The 21,527-nt window shown below is 39.6% G+C and overlaps 2 protein-coding genes across 7 annotated transcripts in view; one reads left to right on the top strand and one right to left on the bottom strand.

The window, feature by feature from the left end:
• ankmy2 (ankyrin repeat and MYND domain containing 2) overlaps positions 1-8,408 on the top strand; it is a 30,595-nt gene extending 22,187 nt beyond the window's left edge. The window contains exons 9-10 of one of the 4 annotated variants that reach the window (XM_031903806.1): positions 1,358-1,490; positions 4,788-8,408. In XM_031903806.1, coding sequence (XP_031759666.1) covers positions 1,358-1,490; positions 4,788-5,002 — 348 coding nt within the window. In that variant the 3' untranslated portion in view covers positions 5,003-8,408. Of the gene's footprint in view, positions 1-1,357; positions 1,500-4,787 lie in introns of all 4 variants that reach the window. The other 3 variants (XM_031903805.1, XM_004915416.4, XM_002933303.5) reach the window with 3 other exon arrangements.
• Positions 8,409-10,340: 1,932 nt separating this feature from the next.
• On the bottom strand, positions 10,341-21,461 carry lrrc72 (leucine rich repeat containing 72). Of its 3 annotated transcripts, none has more exons than XM_002933304.4 (9): positions 21,357-21,461; positions 19,996-20,069; positions 18,907-18,976; positions 18,343-18,424; positions 18,030-18,143; positions 16,491-16,580; positions 14,286-14,441; positions 12,276-12,297; positions 10,341-11,444 (listed from the first exon to the last, which is right to left on the bottom strand). In XM_002933304.4, exons 1-9 carry the CDS (start codon positions 21,366-21,368, stop codon positions 11,282-11,284), a joined length of 783 nt encoding a protein of 260 aa, XP_002933350.2. In that variant the 5' UTR covers positions 21,369-21,461; the 3' UTR covers positions 10,341-11,281. The 3 variants fall into 3 exon arrangements, with proteins under 3 accessions (XP_002933350.2, XP_031759846.1, XP_031759847.1); XM_031903987.1 differs by having other exon boundaries at positions 11,323-11,461; XM_031903986.1 differs by lacking the exon at positions 21,357-21,461 and having other exon boundaries at positions 19,984-20,069.
• Between the last annotated feature and the right edge of the window lie 66 nt (positions 21,462-21,527).

Here is a 21,527-nt window from a genome sequence, read left to right as displayed (position 1 = left end):
CCATAATGCCTCACTCCTGCACCGAGACCCAGACCAGTGTACATGCTCAGCTTGTAAGAATATGAGGAAGCTTCCTGCTGATTGGCTCAGATCCACATTCCTAAGGGAAGGGGGGGAGGGAGTTCTTAGCATTCTTGAGGGAGGGGGGAGCATGAGGGGAGGGGAGAGAGCTGCGTGTCTCTGGCACAGGAAAACAGACACAACAAATATTTTGACAGAGAACTCGGTGCAGCATTTCTGTGAGTGCTTATGGCTGTTTTTACATAGACCTTTCTGATAAAGCTTACTTCGTTTTTACCTTTCTCCTTTAAAGGGATTTAAAAAACACAAAGACACACATAAAAATGTCCAATGTGTGGTGCTCCAGATTTTCCTACCTGGCATCCCAAATAGTCCTGACTTGGTCTGTTGTACTCTCTTTAACTAAAATTTGTAAAATCCTGCAGCCCCTTAACTAATGTTATACTACTACAATCAAAGCAGCGGGAATCCCTGGGTTTTAGACCACAGCCAGGGCATTTAGTGATCAGATCCCTGCTGCCCTCGCTATGCTTCAAAACCCAGTGGGTGAGCCTATACAATATTCTGTAAAGAAGGAAGTTTTAAGAGGAAAAACTGGTTTTCCTTCCCAGCATTCTCATTCTTTGCAGGGTCTCCTTGCTCGGTATAAGACTTATTAATAATACTAAATAATGCTAAGACTCTGTATAAGACTGATTATCCCTTTAAAGGCAAATGCCACAGAATGCTGGATTTGTAGATAACAATGTTATCTCCATGTACCATGACAAGCTTGAGGTTCTGACACACAGTGGCCATTTAGGGCTCTGGCACACAGGGAGATTAGTCGCCCATGGCAAAACTCCCTGTTCGCGGGCGACTAATCTCCCCGAATTGCCTTCCCCTGCCATCCCATCGGCGACAATGTTAAGTCGCCGGTGGGATGGCAGACGCGACGGGGCGATTTCGGGAAATCGAAGAAAAAGACTCGCGAGTCTTTTTCGCCGATTTGCGCGAAATCGCGCCGCCGCGTGTGCCATCCCGCTGGCGACTTACATGTTTGCCGGTGGGATGGCAGGGGAAGGCAACTCGGGGAGATTAGTCGCCCGCGAACAGGGAGTTTTGCCGCGGGCGACTAATCTCCCCATGTGCCAGAGCCCTTACCCCTCTACTGGACATAGAGTTTTGCTGTGTTCTTGTAAGAAACTGATTGACATTATTATTTCTAGGCACACTTTTGGGGACATATTGCTTTGTGTGTTCTGGAGCTAGAGAAGCCCCCATTGGAAAGTGTAATGAAATTAAAATGCCCAAAGTTTGAATTTATAAATGGTAACATGATAATTATTCTGTTTAGGTGATATATTGTGATCAGAACTGCCAGAAACTCCACTGGTTCACACACAAAAAAGTCTGCAAAATGCTGAAGGAGAAGAGAGAGAAGCAAGAGGAGGAAGCAGCCAGAGAGAAGAGAAGACAGGAAAAGCTGAGTAAGAAAGGTAGGGGAGGGGCTTGGAATGAAAAGTCATGTACAAGGGCTCACACACAGCAGCTTGGGGCATTATCACATACAGCTACTATTGCATCTGATTTGTGTACAGTATATAGCCCCACTACACAAGTGCACACAGGGCTTTACAAGACACAGGAAGATTTAAGGTCCCCATACACGGGCCGAATATAGCTGCCGATTCGGCAGCTTATCGGGCCTTGTAGGGGCAGAACCGATGGGCCTGGCCGACCAATATCTGGCCTGAAATTGGGCAGATATCTATCGGGCAGGTTAGAAAATCTAGTCGGATCGGGGACCGCATTGGCTCGTTGATGCAGTCCCCGAACCGACTGCCCTATTGCCGCGTGTAGAATTCGATCGTTTGGCCCCAGGCCCGTAGGTGGGGATATCGGGTGAAGATCCGCTCGCTTGGCGACATCGCCAAGCGAGCGGATCTGCCAGTGTATGGCCAGCTTAAATCTAAATGAAACTAATGGCAGTAGTTAATACATAAGTGATGGGAAGGAGGTCCCTGTCCCAAAGAGCTTGCAGTCTGTACAATGTAGCATTGTGTTATCAAAACCTTTTACTGTTTTTATTGCAGAAGGATTTTATATATAAAAATTTGCCTGATCTGTCTGGATTTCAAAATCCACATTTGTTTAGACTTTTCTTGTCCTTTAAAGTGATTGTTCACCTTGACATTAAGTTCTAGTATGATGTGATATTCTGAGAGACTTTGCAATTGGTCTTCATTTTTTTTTATTATATGTTTTTGAAATATTGAGCTTTTTGTTCACACCTCTGGTTGCTGTGCTCTAAATTAGCATAGCAACCAGGCAGTGATTTAATGGAAGGACTGGAATATGAACAAGAGAGGGCCTTGATAAGTAATAAAAAAATATTTTTGACTCACGGTGCAATCCTCCCCTTCCTGTTTGAAAGGTGGAATGAGTCATAAGATGAAAGCAAACAACTAAAAAACTATACAAAATAAAAAAATGAAGTTGGTTAGAATTGGCCCTTCTATAACATACAACAAAGTTACTTAGAGGGGAACCACCCCTTTAAATGGACATAATAAAAAAGTTGCGCATTTTTCGTAGCGTTAAGTTTTAACGCTACGAAAAATGCGCAACTTTTCGCGTAAGTTTTAACGCTACGAAAAATGCGCAACTTTTTACGCAACTTTCGTAATGGATACGAAAAACTCGCGTTTTTACGCAAAAATCGTATTGGTAACGAAAAATTCGTAAAGAATCCGAAAAAATCGCAAAACATACGAAAAAGTCGCAAAATGTTCGTTTTCAAGTCGGAACTTTTCCAATTCGGGTCGGATTCGTGGGTTAGTAAATCAGCCCCTAAGTATTGTAGTCTGTGCTGCAGTCTTGTCCTCCTTTCTGCAATGAATCTGATCTGTAAGGAGCAAGTGGTCCTCAGTCTTTCTGTCTGTTCTAAATGTACAGTATTTCTATGATAAAAGTGGTTTTTGGCAAAGTAAATTGCCCCAACTTAGAACCTTCTGATTGCAGGGACCCTCCTGCTCCCCCCAGGCAGTGAGATTGCATGCCCCTAGTCAGCCAATACTTGCTCACACGTTTTTCCAGGACCTAAAACAGCAGTGCCCATACTCTGGGGCTGACCCCACCCGTGGCCAAACCAGTGGAAGGAGGAGTCCTGGAATAATGGCAGTAAGGGTGACATCCAAGGGTAAATGCTTATGTACAGTATTGGATGTCAGAGGAACTATGGAGTCATTATATGAGTGATTATTATGGGAACAGTCTTTTTGTTTATATCTGTAACTTTGATATAAATGCTAAGGGGCTGGGACCTTATTTTTGACTAAAGTGAGGCCATAATTAAAAAAAAAGTTTGGGCAACTCAGACCTAAAATAACTTGCAGTCTTTACCAACAGGCATAAATTGCTGAGTCCATTGAGGGAAATAAACATACTCCCAAATAATCAGCATAATCTGTTATAAAAATGACTTAAAGGAGACATATTAGATAAATGGGGAAAACCCTAATTTTGTAGGCAGTTATGAATAATATACGGTGCTGGTTTCACTTTGGGCTAAACATTAATCCTATCTGTAAAAATGGCCCCTTTATTGGAGCTCCCTATAGATCCTCTCACTTCTCTGTCCCTGTGTGAAATGAAGAGTGGGCATGTCCAAACGGTCCCTGCCAGAAGCACAGTAGGAGCAGGAGAGCGAATCACAGCCCTGCACTCACACAAGCAAAGACAGGTTTCAGTTCCCTATCAGGTCAGCCTAGCTGCTGATTGGTTCCTATCCTACAGTGCAGTGTACTGAGAGCCGCCGCCCCCCAGAGAATTCAGCCAGCAAGAAGTGGGACAGATGGGCGGGGCTAGTAAGGTTTTGGTTGAATTTCTCAATAAATCAGTTCGAAACACAACATTTTTAAGCCCAATCCTTCTATATCTAGAGGAGTATAATTCCCTGGCACATTCATAATTTGTATAGGATATGTCTCCTTTAAAGGCAATACCATTTAAGCACTATAATGAATTCTAAATCTGACAAACAATGCAACATTCCCTTCAGTATCACCCTGTTCTGCTGTTTGACAGTCAAAATGACTGCTATACTCTTTGCCCACCCTTCTAATTATTACCTGGAATTTTTAGCTAATCATTGCCAAGATATCGGTGTACTGCGGCATTTTATAACTACAAAGTACATTTATTTCCTTCAGAACCAGCATCAATACACAGCAGTACCTATATTGGTATTATCTTGCCATGAAGAATTGGAGGGATAATAACGCAGTAGGAAGACTGTGGGGGAGGTATTTTAGCCAAACGAAAACAGCTAGCTAAGCCAGTAACTACCTACATAGACACTAAGAGAAACATAACAGGGAAATAATTATACACTTCTCTCAATATTTCCATTGACTAATAGGGAAAAATAAAAAATGAATGGTTTGTGATGTGTGTGCAATTAAACCTCCATTGCAATATATAAAGCTCATTAAAGGGCCTTTAAATAGTAAATTATGTACCCCCTATTGTAAAATATAAGGATATTATAAATTACATAGCAATTCCATTATCATATAAAGGGCACAAGGCCAAAGGCTGAGAGCTTTTATACAGATCATGTAACTCCAAGGTGACTTATAATATCCCCATATTTTAAAACAGGGGGTACATTGAAACTTGTTCATCATAATAAACAGCCGCATGTTGCTGAACAATGCTTCTCTCTTTTATAGATTTTGCTGGCTCAATACTTTTTTTTTTTTTTAAATTAAAATTAATTAAAGATTTTTTTTTAGTAGAGGAAATGAAACCTGATGAACAGCTTGCAGCGACTGAAGGGGCTTCTAATTCTCAAACAGATGCTTCCCGAGAAGCAGAATGTCCACCCGCACCAAGTGCAACAGAAGGAAGTAAGGAAAGCAAAGAGGCGTCTCTCTCTTCCTCGGAACAAACTGCTGACGCCAGTATTTCTCAGACAGCAAATAAATCCGAGGAGTAAAGGCGCTTCCTACCGCTTACCAACAATTCTGTGGAAAGTTCTCTCAAGATCTAGAGGGGCAGAAACTCTTAAAAACCTCCACTAGTCCCTTTTATGGATGTTCCTTTGGAAAAGGCTTCTGTTGCTGTATGTCTTGTGCTGGAGAGATGCATTCTGCATACTGAGCTTGCCTGGTACTGTGAATGCTTCTTATGTGCTTAAATATGAACCATGCACAGAGTTGGACTGACACGCCATAAGGGGATTGCTTAAAAAAAGTTCATAGTCGGGTTCAATTCATTTGATGATGCGCTTATCCCTTAAACATATATTCTCCAATATTATAATTATGTCTTTGGTACCAAATAATAACAATGGGATGACTGGCAAAAGAAGTAGTGCAATTCAGGGAGATACCCCTATGATTATGTTATATGCAACATTTTGGGGAAACCTCCCTAAAACATTGTATTTGACATAATAACCAAAGTGGAATCTCCATTCCACTGACTTGTTGCTGGTCATCTATTTATTTCACTGAAAAAGCATTATCTTTACTCTATTTTCCATGGATTCCTTGTATAGCACTGGGTCTGTGAATATGCAATGGACTTCTCTTATCTTGTGTGCACTGGTCCTGAGCTGCACCATGGAAAATAGACATGTGGGAGAAGGATAGAGTCAAAGGTAAATATCCGATTCATAGGCAGGTGCATAACAAATTAGATTAGAAATCCCCTCATGATATTATTGGCCTTTCTGTGAGCTCTTGCTTTCCCTACCTGTAACTGCTGCCATGTGCTCCTCAGCAGAACTTCCTAAAGCCAGCTCTGAATGAGAGTAATGAGAGCCTGGAATATGGATAGGTAAGGCCTGGAAAGATAGATAAGTAATAAAAAGTAACAATGACTATAAAATAGAAGCCTCACAGAGCAAAAGTTTCTTAGCTTCTGGAATCAGTGACCCCATGTAAAAACAGGAAAGAGGTAGAAGGCAAATAAACTTAAAAATCTATAAAAAATAATTAATACCAATTAAATAGTTGCTAAGAATAGGACTTTCCAAAAATCACTAAAAGTTGACAACTTAAAGGTGAGTTACCCTGGTCAGCTTGATATTTGTTCTTAGCCCCTAAGCAAAACCTTTAGCCAACCCTTGCCTGACTGCAGATGAACACTTTCCTAGGGTAGCAGGAGAGCGCCAAGGGTGCTAATACAGTCATTCTGCAAAGTTTGCACAAGTAAACAAGGATCTAATGTGAAGCTATGAATATATTGTTTCCTTTTCAAAGGACAAAAAAAACACCTTATACACAAAAATGTTAGCCCCCCCCCCCCCCCCAGAGAATAGAGTTGCTATGTTTATTCCCCAGGCTGGAAAAAAAATGCACCAGCCCAGAGAAGTTTAAAATGCATCGGCATCTTACTACTGGTCTTTCCCAGATTTAGAATCAAGCATGCACAACAGTGTAAAACTGTGGGACTCGATGCTACTGTGCATAGAAGTCTGACCGTGAACCGGAGAAGCGAGGTAAGATTGTGCTGCTGCAATTCAGACTTCCCAGCTTGGTGTAGTTTTTCCCCTAAGAAGGGAAGCGGCTCTGGAAACAAACCTAGCAATTCTGTTAACTGCAGGGGAGGGGTCTTAACATTTTGGCACCCCTCAATGATTAGGGTTTAACTTGCCCTTTAAACAACTAACCTAAATAATGAAAATACTATTCATGATCCTGTTTGAATATTCTGTGTGTCTTATTGTGCCTGAGCAGAGGCAGAACTGGGCACACCGATTTGCTTTGGCTGGAGGAGCAAACTAAAGAGGATGTTTGGGGTAATTACAGCAGTAACTATTTTGTATATGGCTGCTGGACTTGGAACCTTCTGCATCTGCACTGTGTAGGGAGACAGAAATGTAGATTGTTATTTATATTATTTAAACATTGTAGGCTAGGAGAGAAGACACCCTAGAAGTGTCGGTTAGCGCCAAATGATGTAGTAAATCTCCTATTTTAAACAATATAAACAAGGTTTTGTTGGTACCTGCACATAATGTGTAACCTCAGGGAAAGGAGTGTTCAGCTGTATCAATGTGTTTCAGTCTCTTGTTTATAATGTTGTACTTCTTGTTAAAAAAAAAATGTAATTAATTGTCCCAGTTTCCTTATACAGAGCTATATGTTGGTAGGACCAATCAGCTGGAGTTTGACAAGAGATGGTTAGGTCATTTATAATGATGTTGTGCCTATGAATCTACTTTTTGGAACATTGTCGCCATTTAAGCAATACAGCTTTGTTTTTTAATGTTCATTTTAATTTTGTTAGTATCTCACAATGTAAATACCCCCACATTGCCTGTTTTATAGATCATTTGTATATGTCGGTAATGTACCCCGTAAGAGTTAAACATGGTGAGAACCATAGAAATGTAGAGTGCACTAAACTGTACACCATACTTTCAGCACAGTTAATTGGGTTTGTGGTGAAACTTAGTGATATTCAAACAATTGAAATAAAAATAACCAGATAAAAGAAAAAAGGAGAGTGAAGTAGGTGAGAGTGAGGGCCAGGAAAAAACAGGCAAACATTAACCAAGAGTGCCTTGTACTTTTGTGTACTCTCCGGCCACAGCAATGACACCCCCCTCCCTTAGCTGTGCAAAAACTTCTTTGCTTTCTGGTGGCGATCACACACATGAAGCAGTTACTTTCTTGTTAAATTAATAGTTTTAGTTGGTGATCCCAATTATGCTGGGCGATCCCTTTGCATTTTTAAAATTGGTATGGAGAAGTAGGGCCATTTTGGGGAGTGTCCTTACTGTGGCTGGGTACAGTGGAGGGGGGCATTGCAGGGACCCTGGTTGATATTTGCCTTATGTTCACCAAAAATAATACATAAATCTTTTTCCATGATGCAAACAGATTATGTTGCTTTGTGAGCATTCTGTAATGTAACCTCCCACCTGCTTTAGGTGGTCAGGGAATGCGTTTGTCCCGTGGTGGGAGAGAGATGGACTAAACTATTTCCCTCTGAAAACCAGGCTGGCTGTGCAGTAATGCGTAATAAATCCATTTTAGGCCATGTGGATAAAAACATGAATAACATTTACTAAGTATTACTATGGACTAAACTGGTTGTACCCCTTGCTTTTCTATTTAATTTTTCATGTGAAACAATCCCAAGACTCTCTTCTCTGCGCACTCTTACCTTGGTGATGGCACTGTGCTAAACTGTAACTGTCACCCAGTGTCGGACTTGGCACTTCCATTCTTGCCCATCTGCAAGGTGGCACTAAATGCAAATATAATGCAGGACCAGTGATAAAACTTATATTGTCTTTGATTTATATCACCCTTAGTTCTTATTTGCAAGCATTCTGTATGATGCATGTAACAAATATTTCAATAAAATTATTTTCTGTTTTTCTTTAATTTTTTTTATTGTCTTAGTTACTTTGGAATTAGCACACTGAAGTTTTTAAAAAAAAATATCCACTGCTCTTTAGGAATGTAAAGATGTGCCGGTTGTTTATAGGACCAAATGAATAGAGACCCATACTGTAAGCAGCAGATCCTACCAAACAGGCGTCTGTGAAAGAAAGGTTGATTCATTACAAGAGCTTATTACTAAGGTAGCCCATGTCTTAAGCTGGCCATACACGCACTGATATCGTACGAAACCTCGTTGGGCTGAATCGGCAGAAGGAGGTAGAAATCCTATTGTTTCTACCTCCTTATCTGCTGTTTCAGCCCTGAACGGTTAGTGGCGGATTTAACGATCTTTCGTGCGACCATTGGTCGCAAATCGCCACGTGTGTGGCCACCTTTATATGTGAGTGGGATCTGTGAGTGCCTGCTTACACCCTGGGTATAAACTCATCTACTTTGTCTATGGCATGAGCACCAACCCCACAACTAGCTGGGATGCTAATGAATTGGGATGCAACTGCAAATTGTACCGCCATGCAATTTTTAATTTAAAACAGGTTAGGTCGAATCACAAGAAAATTGGCTGTACATTCAGATCGCCATAGTCACGTAGTACGATCAGATTATCTGGTCCTCAAAGATTAATAAGTGAGATTGTCATTTGTTAGATGAATTTACTTGGTCCAACTAAATCACATCACAAAACTGCCAAAATCTGTGATGTGAAAGAAAGGCAAAGTCACTTGGGGGTGCCAAAATGTTAGGCACCCCCAAGTCATTTTAATCGCTTACCTTCTACCCTGGGCTGGTGCCCCTGTTAGGAGAGAACAGCACCAGCCTGGGGAACCTGTAGCGCTTCCTACTTCCGGGTTCGCTCGCGCACGCACGCGCAGTAGAGTGAATAGTGGAACTTTAACAGAGAAGTCGGCTTTTCACTCTACTGCGCATGCGCCTGTCCTTAGTCGTTCCAAGAACAAAGCCGGAAGCGCTCGCTACAGGTGCCCCGGGCTGGTGCTGTTCTCTCCGTACAGAGGCACCAGCCCGGGGTACGAGGTAAGTGGTTAAAGTCACTTGGGGGTGCCTAACATTTTGGCACCACCAAGTGACTTTGCCTTTCCTTGCCCTTTAATTTACAATTGGCTGTAGCTGGAATTACATTCCACTAACTTACAGCTAGTGCCCAATTCACTTACTCCTCTGCCAAAACGAACACAAGCTTTTGCTCGACCAGACTCTAAATAAGATGAGCGATGTTAAACCAGACCCTCTGTACAGCAGTGTCAATATACAGCACACCAGAAACAATATATAAATACTTGCTCTGTAATGATCCACATCCTCATTGCACCCCTGCCTAATGGTTTTAAATTTAGTGGTGAGCACAACTTTCCCTTTGCTATAGTTTATACAGGGGCAGTGGCCAGCTCCATGTTGTAGCTCCCACCCTGCCCAGCTACAGTCGGGTGATCCCAGTGGAGCCAATAAAAGGGCCAGCTTGAATATATTGTAATATATGGACAAACAATCCCTGTTTTGTTTAAAGGGGTGGGAGTTTCTTGGTACCTTAATGCACAGAATGTCTTAATGTCCTATGTACAGTATATTAATAATGGGTGAGTACAGAGGATCTCTTGTTGTTGTCTATATGAATTTTGTGGTCACAGCCTCATTGTACCGCAGCCTAATGATTTAAGATGTTGTGGTGAGCAGAACTTTTCCTTGTTTGCTATAACTACTTATATAAACCTTTTGGTTTGTATACCTTGAATTTAAATGTATCCGATTGTGCCCAAATGTTACAGTACATTGTGATCTACCAATATATCTACCAGTAGCTTGTCAACTTGTAGATCAAAACTGTCACAAACATTAACCACATAACCTTCCAGAAAGGTTCCCATTTTCAAAATATAAGAAAAAAATTAAGGAATTGGGTGGCTTTTGTTTAAATACAACATATATTTTCAATTTGCAATGTCATTTAAATTTGATTTGGTTATCTCAGTATGACCGTTTCACAGTCTTTGTAGCTCTATGCTTTTGTTCATAAATTTTCCTTTGTATAAAATAAATTCCTAACCATAAGCTCACGTTCATGAATTTCCGACCTCTCTGGAGTGAAGGATAAGGGTGCCATCTGCTGGACTGACGCAATAAAAAAACAAAGTTGTCATTTTTTTCCTTTCATTAGTTGAATAATGAAATGAATAATAATGAGCCTGGCTATATAATTACATGTACTTGCCCTTGTGTTCTATTATAGGTGTTACCCACTCTCGGGGTAGTTTTAGAATTGCCAAAGCCTTCTGTCTTTCTCAAACCACAACTTCCATAGACCTTTGTTCAAAAGTGATTCAGGCATGTGGTGTTATTTTACTAGGGACGTGCCTAGCTGACTGTGACTATAGTCCCCTGCGTTTGCTCATCTGTACAGAGATACCATAAAACCAAGTGAGCACTATTTTCCTGGAGCATTCTGCAAGTATCTTATTTTTGTGTCTAGTGGCCCTTCAGAAAGGCACAAATATGAGGAAAAATATGAGGATACATTTAGCCCACTTTATAGAATTACATAATCTCATGTTTTTCTGGGCATTTTAAAACAATTATCTATGGGTATGTAATAATAGACTATGGAAATGTGATATTTTATATTTAGAAACAACAGGCTCTGGAACATTTCCTTTATTAAACTGAATCCCTTGTTTCTGCTGTGGTAAGTTATCCATATGTGCAGCAGAACCTAATGAAGACAAACAAAAGCATAGCACCGTGACAGGACAACTTAAATAACACCGCGCACATGATGCCATGGAGAAGGAACAGCAGTTAGTGCCTTGCCTTCGTTATAATAAAGAATAGAATGTTGCTCCAAATCAGCGGAACTTCAATGTCAGTAACTGAGGTTTATCCAATGGTTGCTCTCCTGTGCGTTTTTGTCTTGCGGATGGGATTTTAGTCCAATCTAGTAGTGAATACTGCATAAGGGACCGTTGGTATGTTCTTAGCAACAGAACTTCTAGTGCATCTGGGTTCTTCCTAAAATAAAAGAAGAGCTTTTGCATTCCATTAAGAACTCTTCCAATCATAATGCCATTTTGATGCACAATCATATGCATTTTCAGATTAACAAACAATTTCAGTGTGTTAAAAGGTATAGTTAAATGTCTAAATAAATCAAGTCATTTTCAGGTTCCCCCCTTATTTTGTTTGGCAGGGGGTCAGTGACCCCAGCACCCAGATAGTTATATATTTAGTTGAAGAAGTGCTTAGAACTGGTATACCTAAAACTTTTGACTTGTGTGGGCAAGGGGGTACCTTCCCATAACTGTCTCTAGGGGATACCATGATACAGAAGAAAGAGGAAGGGTTGGCAATATGTTAGGCACCCCCAGTGAGGCAAATGGCTAACCTTGTTACATAGTTAAAGTCTTAAGTAAGTTATAAATCTGCCACCCTGTGCCATAAGCTAATGGTAATGAGCTTAGTTACCTCCCAGTTTTCATAAATGACATTATGTATTGGGGTATTGGGAGAATGTTCTTGTGAGAAGTTATTGCTACAGTCAAATCAACATGCTAAAATGTCTAACATCTGCATGTCATTTTGGATTTTTCTGTGTAAAACATTTTGTTTTAAGAAAATGTGATGAATGAATTTTTTTTTTCTGAGTAAATATTACATTTTCATAATTATTATTCCTTTCCCAGACTCACAGCTTTAGTTCCCCTCAGACAAAAGGAATGTTAATTGGGTGTTATTTTTTCTAGGGAACCATCACCTGTTGTCTGTGAGAAAATAGAGTACTTCTATCATGTTTACTGGTGTAGAACACTAAAGAAATCCAATAGGATCACGTTTATGACTTACCTATCAACTGAGCCATCATTTCCTGCAATGCAAGGATATTGTGTTAACTCATCATAGCATAGATTGTATGTAGTAAGAGGCACCAATGACTAAAGTTGATACTAACATTTATCAGTATTCCTTCAACATTTCAGCATGCTCAGAGACTCTAAGCTTTCGGATTTCATTTGTTAATGAAGAGAGAAGAGGGAGCTGCACGGAAAGTACAAAGTAAAACCTGAAACAAGGATTCTTTCTGATTTAGAAAGGATTAGTACAGTGATTGTACAGGGGAAGCAAGAAGGGACATTTGAGATTTAGGAATATTTTCTTTTGTAAATCTTTTGTTTACTTTTTTGCTGAGTATTTGACGCAAGTGCGAGGGCAAAGAACTGTATGTAACTCATATACATGGGTATCATGATATCGTGTGTTTACACTGCAAATCTCTAAACAAGTCAAAATGATTTAATCATAGTGAATTTTTCATGTCATGGAGCTCTACTACATTTATTGAGTTTTTGCTACATTGTAGTCACAGTGGTCAACTGGGAATTTATTGTCTATTTTCAAAGTGATAACCAATCGCCTTTAAGTTTATGCAACTGGTTAGTGTGCACAAGCAACCAATGAATTGATCCAATAGGAAAAATAGTAAGGGCAAAGCCTGGGTGTGATGTAAGCAAATAGTAAGTTCTCAGTGTGTCATGTTCAAAATAGGCCACTCCCATCCCTTCAGAAGAGAGACAGGAAAAGAACAAATATAATATCTAGTATAAATAAATTTAAAGCAACTGGACTTGTTAAGTAATCATTGAAGACGTTTCACTACTCATCCGAGCAGCTTCTTCAGTTCAACTGACTGGTATGGGAAGTCCTCAGCATATATACTCTTCCACTAATCCAATCACAATGGCACTTTGTAACTCTTCAGAAAGGTGACATCTGAAACTCACAGAGGTGTGAATGCTGTGGAGTTACTTTGAAAGGATTACCAAAGTATCATGCAACTCTTCAAAGCAGGTGTTACTTGTTAGAGTTGCATGAATGGATGTGTGAAGAGTTCTGAAACTGCCGGGGTACAGATGTTAGAACAGCATTGTATGTAGCAGACAGATGGTGTCGAAGTCCCCCGCCTCTGTTAAGGGATGGTTTCTCCACTTTGACATGAATGGCCTCTTTTACACCTCTTTCAAACCAGCGGTCTTCTTTGTCCAAAATTTGGACGTTGCTATTTTCAGAAGAGTGTCCCTTGTCTTTTAGGTGTAGAAATACAGCAGAGTCCTGGCCTGTAGTGTTCGCCCACCTATGCTGAGCCATTCACTTGGAGAGCAGTTGCTTTGTCTCACCAATGTAAAGGTCTGTGCACTCCTCGCTACACTGGACTGCGTATACAACATTGCTTTGTTTTTCCTTTGGTGTTGGATCCTTTGGGTGTACAAGTTTTTGTCTCAGTGTGTTGCTAGGTTTGAAAAACACAGGGATGTGGTGTTTGTTGAAAATTCTCCTGAGTTTCTCTGACACTCCTGCTACATATGGGATGACTATATTGCGCCTTCTCTCTGCCTCAGGACGGTTATTCCTTTTGGTGTTCCTGTTGGGCTTAGTTGCTCTTGTTTTGACAAAGGCCCAGTCTGGGTAGCCACAAGCTTTCAGTGCTCCTCTGAGATGTTTACATTCCTTGTCCTCGGACTCTGTATCCGTTGTCACACTTTCCGCCCTGTGGTGTAGAGTTCTAATGACACCCAGTTTGTGTTCCAGCAGATGGTGGGAATCGAACAACAGATATTGATCCGTGTGAGTGGGTTGATTTACTTAACAAGTCCAGTTGCTTTAAATTTAATTATACTAGATATACCATGACCTGGATGAATGAAAATCTTCATAAACAAATATAATAGGTATAAAAAGTAGTTTTTTACAGTGAGAGCATTGATGGTGGTTTAAAAAGCTTTAGGCACTGAAGATGAAGAACTCCTTTATAGGAGGCAGCTGGCATAAGAAGGCTGAGTTTATTAAATATTTACATACCTGAGCTTGGTACTGATTTCCGAAGAGACGATTTGGATGTGCTTTTAGTAGCAAGTACAGAGTCTGTTCTTCTTCCAAATCCTAATGACTGTATAACTGCTGTTCTTTCTGGATTAAATATTTTAAATGCATTGTCTCTTTCTTTTTGTACAACTTCTACAAGAAAAAAATGTTTGTCTGAGACTGGAAGCCATATTGTAGATTGATATCTACTTTAGCTACTTTAGGTTTGGTAACAACATGATCAAGCCGAAGAAACTAATTGCAAAGGGCAAAGCTATAAGAGACAACAATCTACTAATTGAAAACTGATTGTGGATAGTGCCATGGCTGGAGGTGAACCTAAGATGCCAGTGTGCAAGGCTGGAATGCTAACCACTGTGACATTTTTATTTTAAAATGGTAGAAAATCACAATTAGCCTTTTTAATGTGACATATTAAAAAAAGAGGAAAAAGAAAGACAACCCTCTCTGGTGTCACAACGATTATTTAAAATGTGTAAATTATTTTAATTGTGTAAGTTTTTTGTATTTTTTAAATAAATCCAGGGTGTGACAAAGTATTTTTTGTTTTTGCCATGCCCCATTATTCCCTGACCATGCCCCCTAAAAATAGGGCAGGGCTGCCTTGTCATTCAGATGATCATTGTGCAGATCAGTTTTCTGACGCCACAGAATCTCAATTTGACTGAAACCAGGGTTTGGAATGTGCCATTTATTATAGACGTGTGGTTTTTATTCTTGGAACACTACAAAGTTCCTTGTCTTTGGTGTCATTTCACTGAAAAAAAAAATAATATAATAGCCAGAACTCTATTTTCTGCTTTCAGTGACTTTAGGTGGGGCACATGGGACATAACTGTTCAGTTAGTTTGAGTTAGTTGAGTATGCAGGTCAGATTCAATTGCAAACTAACTGAACAGTTATGTCCCATATGCCCCCCCCACTCAAGTAACTGATTGGTTACTGACTACATACAGCTTAGAGAGCTGTAAAGGAGGAAGTAGTGTTACGGCCATTATGTTAGACATCTGCCCACTCCAGGCTTTATAGGTTACATTTTTGCCTAACTAACTATATTGAAAACATTTTTTATTTTACCCAGTTTCATTTTTACACTGAACTGCTCCTTTAAATGAGACATATAGATTAATTTAAAATCCCTCCAATCTTGTAGGCAACAATGAATAATATATCATGCTGGTTTCACTCTGGGCTAAAAATGATTATTATCTTTAAAAATGGCCCCTTTATTGTAACTCCCTACAGATCTGCTAAGGTCCCTGTCCATGTTTCAAATGAAGGGTGGCGTGTCCTAACGGTCCCTGCCAGAAGCACAGTAGAAGGAGGGTAGCCAATCACAGCCCTGCAGTCACAAAAGCGAAGACAGGTTTCAGTTCCCCGTCAGGTCCATCTAGCTGATTGGTTCCTTTCCTACAGTGCAGTGTGCTGAGTTCCACAGGCTCCCCTACATAGACTGGGAAAGGAGGCAGCAGGAAGTGCAAAAGATGAGAGGGGCGAATAGGTTTTTTTGTGGAAAATTTCAAAAAATCAACCTTAAACACTTTTCTCAGCACATTCCTTTTATATTTAGAGGAGCATAATGCACTGGCACATTCATGATTTTCACACAATATATCTTTTTTAAGCAATGGCTTAAAATGAGGGGCTCGTTCTTAGCATATAGTGCTATAGGTTGTATCTGGGGTGTTTGTAGGAAACAGGTCTTTAAACTATGAGAAGGATATATATACCTCCTGTGGCTGAGGTTCACTTTCAAATTTTAGTCAAAGACTGTTGCCAAAAACACAACTCTGGGGATTTTATTTCGGCATGTTTAATTATATATGTGTCTGTATTCGAGCTGAGAATTAGGAACATTTATACATATTTTGGTCACTGGAAACTTCTCCCTGGTGGTATTGTTTGCTTGAAGACACAGATGTAAATATCGTGCCACACAAGTTTAAACAACAGAAACCAGAGCACGCAGACAGCATATTTCTGGGTTTCTAATTTTACTAATCAGTCTTAATTTGTAGCTGTTCTGTATCACATATTTCGGAATATAGAAATAAGGCCAATAAAAGAGAAATCTGGTTTTAGTTTGGGAAACACATAAGTTCTTCGTATTGCAGACTTACATGCAGCAAACAATTCAAGTTCAGCTAGCTTTGTTTTAAACAAATTTTGTTATTCACTTACTTTGCCGGTCAAGGCGTTGAACAGAAGGAATGTAGTGGATTATGTATGGACGATAACTTGACTCTTGGGCCAGTGGGTTATTAAATAAGCCTACGTGAAAATGAGATAGCAAAGGATTTAAACAAAATACTTGAAATTAACAAGCTGAACCAAAATACAGATATTTTAAAAGGTTTAAGACACTGTGAGCTTTTGTTATTTACAGCAGCAGAGCAACATGTAGTTCAAAAAACATTTATTTTATATTATTGTGCTCTGCTTGAGTTACAAGGGCAGACACTGGTTTCCAACATCACAGATCAATCGCCTTTCCAATGGATGTTTTAATAAGGTTTATTTGGATACTGGGGTTGGGTGGAAAATCCCACTGCACCCCCCATATGGTCATGTGATTGTTAAACATTTGAATTAGCCAAATTGTCAAAGCCAAAATGGTTCACCACTTGTCATCTTGGCCAAGCTACCAGATCCGCCTTTTTATGAGCTTTACTGGTTGGTTTATCATGTATATATTACTACAGTGATTCTTAAACAAACTATAGCAGTTGAGTTCCAGACTGACAGCTGTGTGAAGAGAAATATTGTTGGATACTGTAATAAACAGTACTTTCATGATATGACCCTGATTAGATCAGGTCCGGGCTCTTCCTAAAATAACACTGAGGTTGCAAAAAAAACCGAACCTCCACCCCCTTATCCCTGTACTATGGGCTTGAAATCTTTTTTTCAAAAACACAAGCAGATTTATTTATATTTAATTTTGAAACTTCACATGGTGTTAGCCATATTCTTCATTTCCCAGGGTGCCACATGTGACCTGTGCTGATAAACTTCAGTCACACTTTACTGCGAAGCTGCAAGCAGCAGAACAATGGGAAGGGAACAAGATAGCAGCTCCCAGTAGATATCAGACTAGCACTCAATAGTAAGAAATCCAAGTCCGGCTTGGGATTCCTCCACTTACATGGGAGTAGGAGAAACAATATCTGAAAGCAGTTCTAATGTGTAGCGCTGGCTCCTTCTGAAAGCTCAGGCACAATGCACTGAGATGGCGCCTACACATCACATTGCCATAAATTAAATTATTTGCTATGTAAACAATTCAGACCAAAAAAATCATGGTAGAATCCCTTTAATTAGAAAACTGATAGGTGTGGGTGATATTGAGTAGTGACACCTCTCTGTGTAGGTTTGAGGCAGGTATAGCACCCCCTATGTCCAATGCCCTACATAACAGAAAAAGAAGAGGGACATATATTTAAGTTCACCTCCACATCCAAAGCCTTGTGAGTTGTAGGAACGGAAAGCTTTGCACTAACCATTAGACTTCTGTCACTAACCCAGTATAAAGAAAAATGAACCCCTTGGTGCCAGATCTAGCTTTAGTGCCAAGTACCATCTGCCTGGACTCAACTCAACTGAATCATTATTATATTAATGACATAGCTATGCCTCACTTATGAATATTAAAGTAAAATATATTTCAAAAATTGCACTAAAATAGACAGTTGAATAATACATGTATAAATGGCTGATTACTTAGAATCTGAAGATTGGTCATTCCTTTCAGCTCTGTTGCAGTTGCCTGCAGGTTAGCAAGCCGGTTATTGTTCAGCAGCAATGTGTGTAATGAGGTTAAATGCTTCAGACAGCCTGGAAAGTATTAAACACACAATTAATTAAGGTAAAAACTCTTTATCTGTCGTAAGTATCATGACATAAGTTTTTACTATTACATCAATAAATAAAAATAACAGCAGATGAGCTTCTTTGTGGCATCAGCATTACTCGGTATCATTATGCTTATAAGGAGCAACGTACAGATGAATTTAACAAGTTATTACACCATTACCTGTAATATCGCAGATTTCATTGTTGTTCAGGTACAACTCTGAGAGTTGCCAGTTATTGGATAAACATGTAATTCTTGTGATCTGAAATGTAAAAAAACAATGACTTTGAAACAACAACCTAGGAGGGACCTGCTGGCTACAATGGATTCTGCAAACTATTTCTACCCCCCTCAGGTTTCTTATCTGACATTTGTCTTCTGTATTATTTTAATGATAATTGCTACATTTTGCTCATTACATTTAACTATTAAAATCCCAATATATTAACTAACATGTAAATGTGATTATATGACCCCATTCAGTCTGTTTTACAAAATGTTTCTCTGTGGAAAGGAACATTAAATAGGTACTGGTGTGTTATTCTGCTTTAGATTTCTTGTTTGGGGCTCTGATGATGAAAAAGAGGAGCAGGAGTAAGAAGGAAGGAAGGTTTCAGCCCCAGACACTGTTGTGAGGGAGGCCATTACTATTATAAGAGCTTTTATAATTCTCAGCAATAAAACTGTACCCCACTATAGAGGAGAGTATTGACACCTTGTACCTTAAACTATTTAGTGTTTTACCTTATTGTGATTGAGCCACAAGAACTTTAGCATCCGAAACCTTGATAAATCTGTTACCTCCTTTAACCCTCTGTGAAAAGATATATTAATAAGTTTTATTTTCATCCCAGATGAATCTCACTTGAAATATATTTTTGAACCTACCCCCCTAATGCACTAATACAGTTTTAGGTTTTTAAGCTGAAAAACTCCAGTACTATCCCCTCTTTCCTAGCTCTGTCTCCAGATTCAGCCACAACTGCCCAATGGTGGGCTAAGGTAGGCCCCGATTTGTACTGCAGGTGCCTTAAGGCAAATCCTCCCCCCGGTCCCATATACAATATACAACTTGATGTGTGGGAGATTTAAACAGCTGGCTAAGTGATTTTAGAATAGTGTGAAAGTATTTAGTATTTATTATTCTTTATCAGTACCCAAGCACTGCCTTTCTGAATTTGCTGTGCCCATGGATGCCTATATAGAAAATATAACCCTGCTACCAGGCTAGCTGATCACAAGCTGCCTTATCTGCTGTATTGTAATCTCTTTGTTGCCGGTGGAAAGGCATTTCAGAGCGGTTAGTTGCCTGTGGTAACAGAGATCGCGGGCGTCTAACTCGCTCCGTGGGACATTAGCCTTACTGATATTAATTTTAGTTTATTTTTAGATTGAATAATAAAACACCAACATATTCCACAGTTTTGAGAAACATACAAGAAAACAGTACAGGAAATACTGTATTATCATATTTTTTTGTATTCTTTTCCCCAAATACATCCTGGTACCTGGCAGGGTATATATGTCTGAGTATGTTTTGCATTGCTAAACCTGTTTGCATTATTTATTTTGCAGGGAAATCTGTAATACAGACAGCAGAAGCTAAAGGGAGTTATTCAAGGAATGTATTAAAGGACCATTACAATTATAAAACCCTGTATTTTCAAAATATTACAGGGACTGTTCTTGCTGTTTAAGTGTAATAAATAAATAGACCCCTGCCCCACTTCCTCTAGCTCCCTGTTCTGTGCTAGAAAAGGGCAATGTGTATATTCATGGCATAAGCTAAACTGCAGCACGAATGCATTACGAATGCCTCACACAAGTAATTACTTTCTGCCAAGATATAGCTCAGCCACATCCAAGTTTCTCTTGTAGCCGCACTTGCGCAGTTGTTCCTCAATTACCTGCAACAACAAATTGTGGATACTCATAAACATTTAAATATGTTTTCTTTAACTACATAAACATATTCCACCTATTAAAAGCACACTTACTGTATATGTACATTCTGGCACATAAAGGGCTATATTTATCATGCTGTGTAAAAAGTGGAGAGAAGCATTACCAGTGATGTTGCCCAGGGCAACCAATCTAACTTTTGAATTAGATTTCAAAAGTTAGAAAACCAAAGCGAAGATCTGATTGGCTGCTATGTGCAACATCACCAGTCATTTTTTACTCCACTTTTTACACAGCATGATAAATATACCCCAAAATGTTACGTAAAGGGGCCATTTTTGCAGACAGTATCCAATTTTAGCAAAAAAAACCAGCACCATATATTATTCATAACTGCCTACAAAATTAGTTTTTTTTTTGCATTTATCTAATATCTTTAACGTTATTAGAGAAACGATCTTTCCCTCTCGTGCAACCTGTATGGCTATTCAAACACTCAGACAGCTCCAAGTCATAGATATAAAGTAACAATAAGAAACTATATCGGGGAGGATATAATACAGGACTTTTTAGAACTGTGTTTATTGGTTGGAAAAGTGGGCTACACTTAAAGGAACAGTAACACCAAAAAATGAAAGTGTATAAAAGTAACTAAAATATAATGTGCTGCTGCCCTGCACTGGTAAAAGTTGTGTGTTTACTTCAGAAAGTCTACTATAATTTATATAAATAAGCTGCTGTGTAGCCATGGGGGCAGCAATTTAAAGGAGAAAAGGCACAGGCACATAGCAGATAACAGATAAAACACTATTGTATTCTACAGAACTTATCTGTTATCTGCTATGTAACCTGTGCCTTTTCTCCTTCTTTCCAGCTTGAATGGCTGCCCCCGTGGCTACACAGCAGCTTATTATATAAATTATAGTAGTGTTACTGTGGCAAACACCCCAGCTGTACCAGTGCAGGGCAACAGTGCATTATATTTTCATTACTTTAAAGCTCTTTCATTTTTTGGTGTTACTGTTCCTTTAATCATCTGCTTGCACAGGGTGCTAGAATAATAATAACTATCAACAGGACTTATCCCCAAGATGGGTACAGTATGGGGCTTAACCCTAATCACCATTAGTTTCTTTAGACTTATTATCCCCTGTATATTTGTAGACACGCCTTTTGTTTTTAGCTTATCGCTTAATTGTAAGGCTTGGCCAGACAGTAGCGCCTCTGCCCTTCAGAATCAAGCGGATAGTCCAAATGGAAGCAATTAACACATAAAACAATAATACACTCACTGCGGTCGCCATCTTAGCATCATCCGTTGCCAGGCAACAACCAAACGTCACGCTTCCTCTTTCTCAGCCATGCTATGGAATCCCGGTCTTTGCTAACTTCAGGATGTTTACAGATTGGCGGAAATACGTCACACACAAGTGTGGGCAGAAGGAAAGCTTTTATTTTGCGCG

This window comes from Xenopus tropicalis, chromosome 6, assembly GCF_000004195.4.
Source record: "Xenopus tropicalis strain Nigerian chromosome 6, UCB_Xtro_10.0, whole genome shotgun sequence".
Taxonomy (NCBI): Eukaryota; Metazoa; Chordata; class Amphibia; order Anura; family Pipidae; genus Xenopus; species Xenopus tropicalis.
Note: the sequence above shows the minus strand (reverse complement) of the source record. Positions and strands in the feature narration are given on the sequence as shown.

What these genes read in the sequence shown, in the direction of transcription:
- lrrc72 (XM_002933304.4), bottom strand. An exon ending in GAGCTATATCTTGGCAGAAA is followed by an intron (nt 18,977 to 19,995) that starts GTAATTACTTGT and finishes ATCTTTTCACAG; the next exon opens with AGGGTTAAAGGAGGTAACAG. An exon ending in TCAACGCCTTGACCGGCAAA is followed by an intron (nt 14,442 to 16,490) that starts GTAAGTGAATAA and finishes TTTTTCTTGTAG; the next exon opens with AAGTTGTACAAAAAGAAAGA.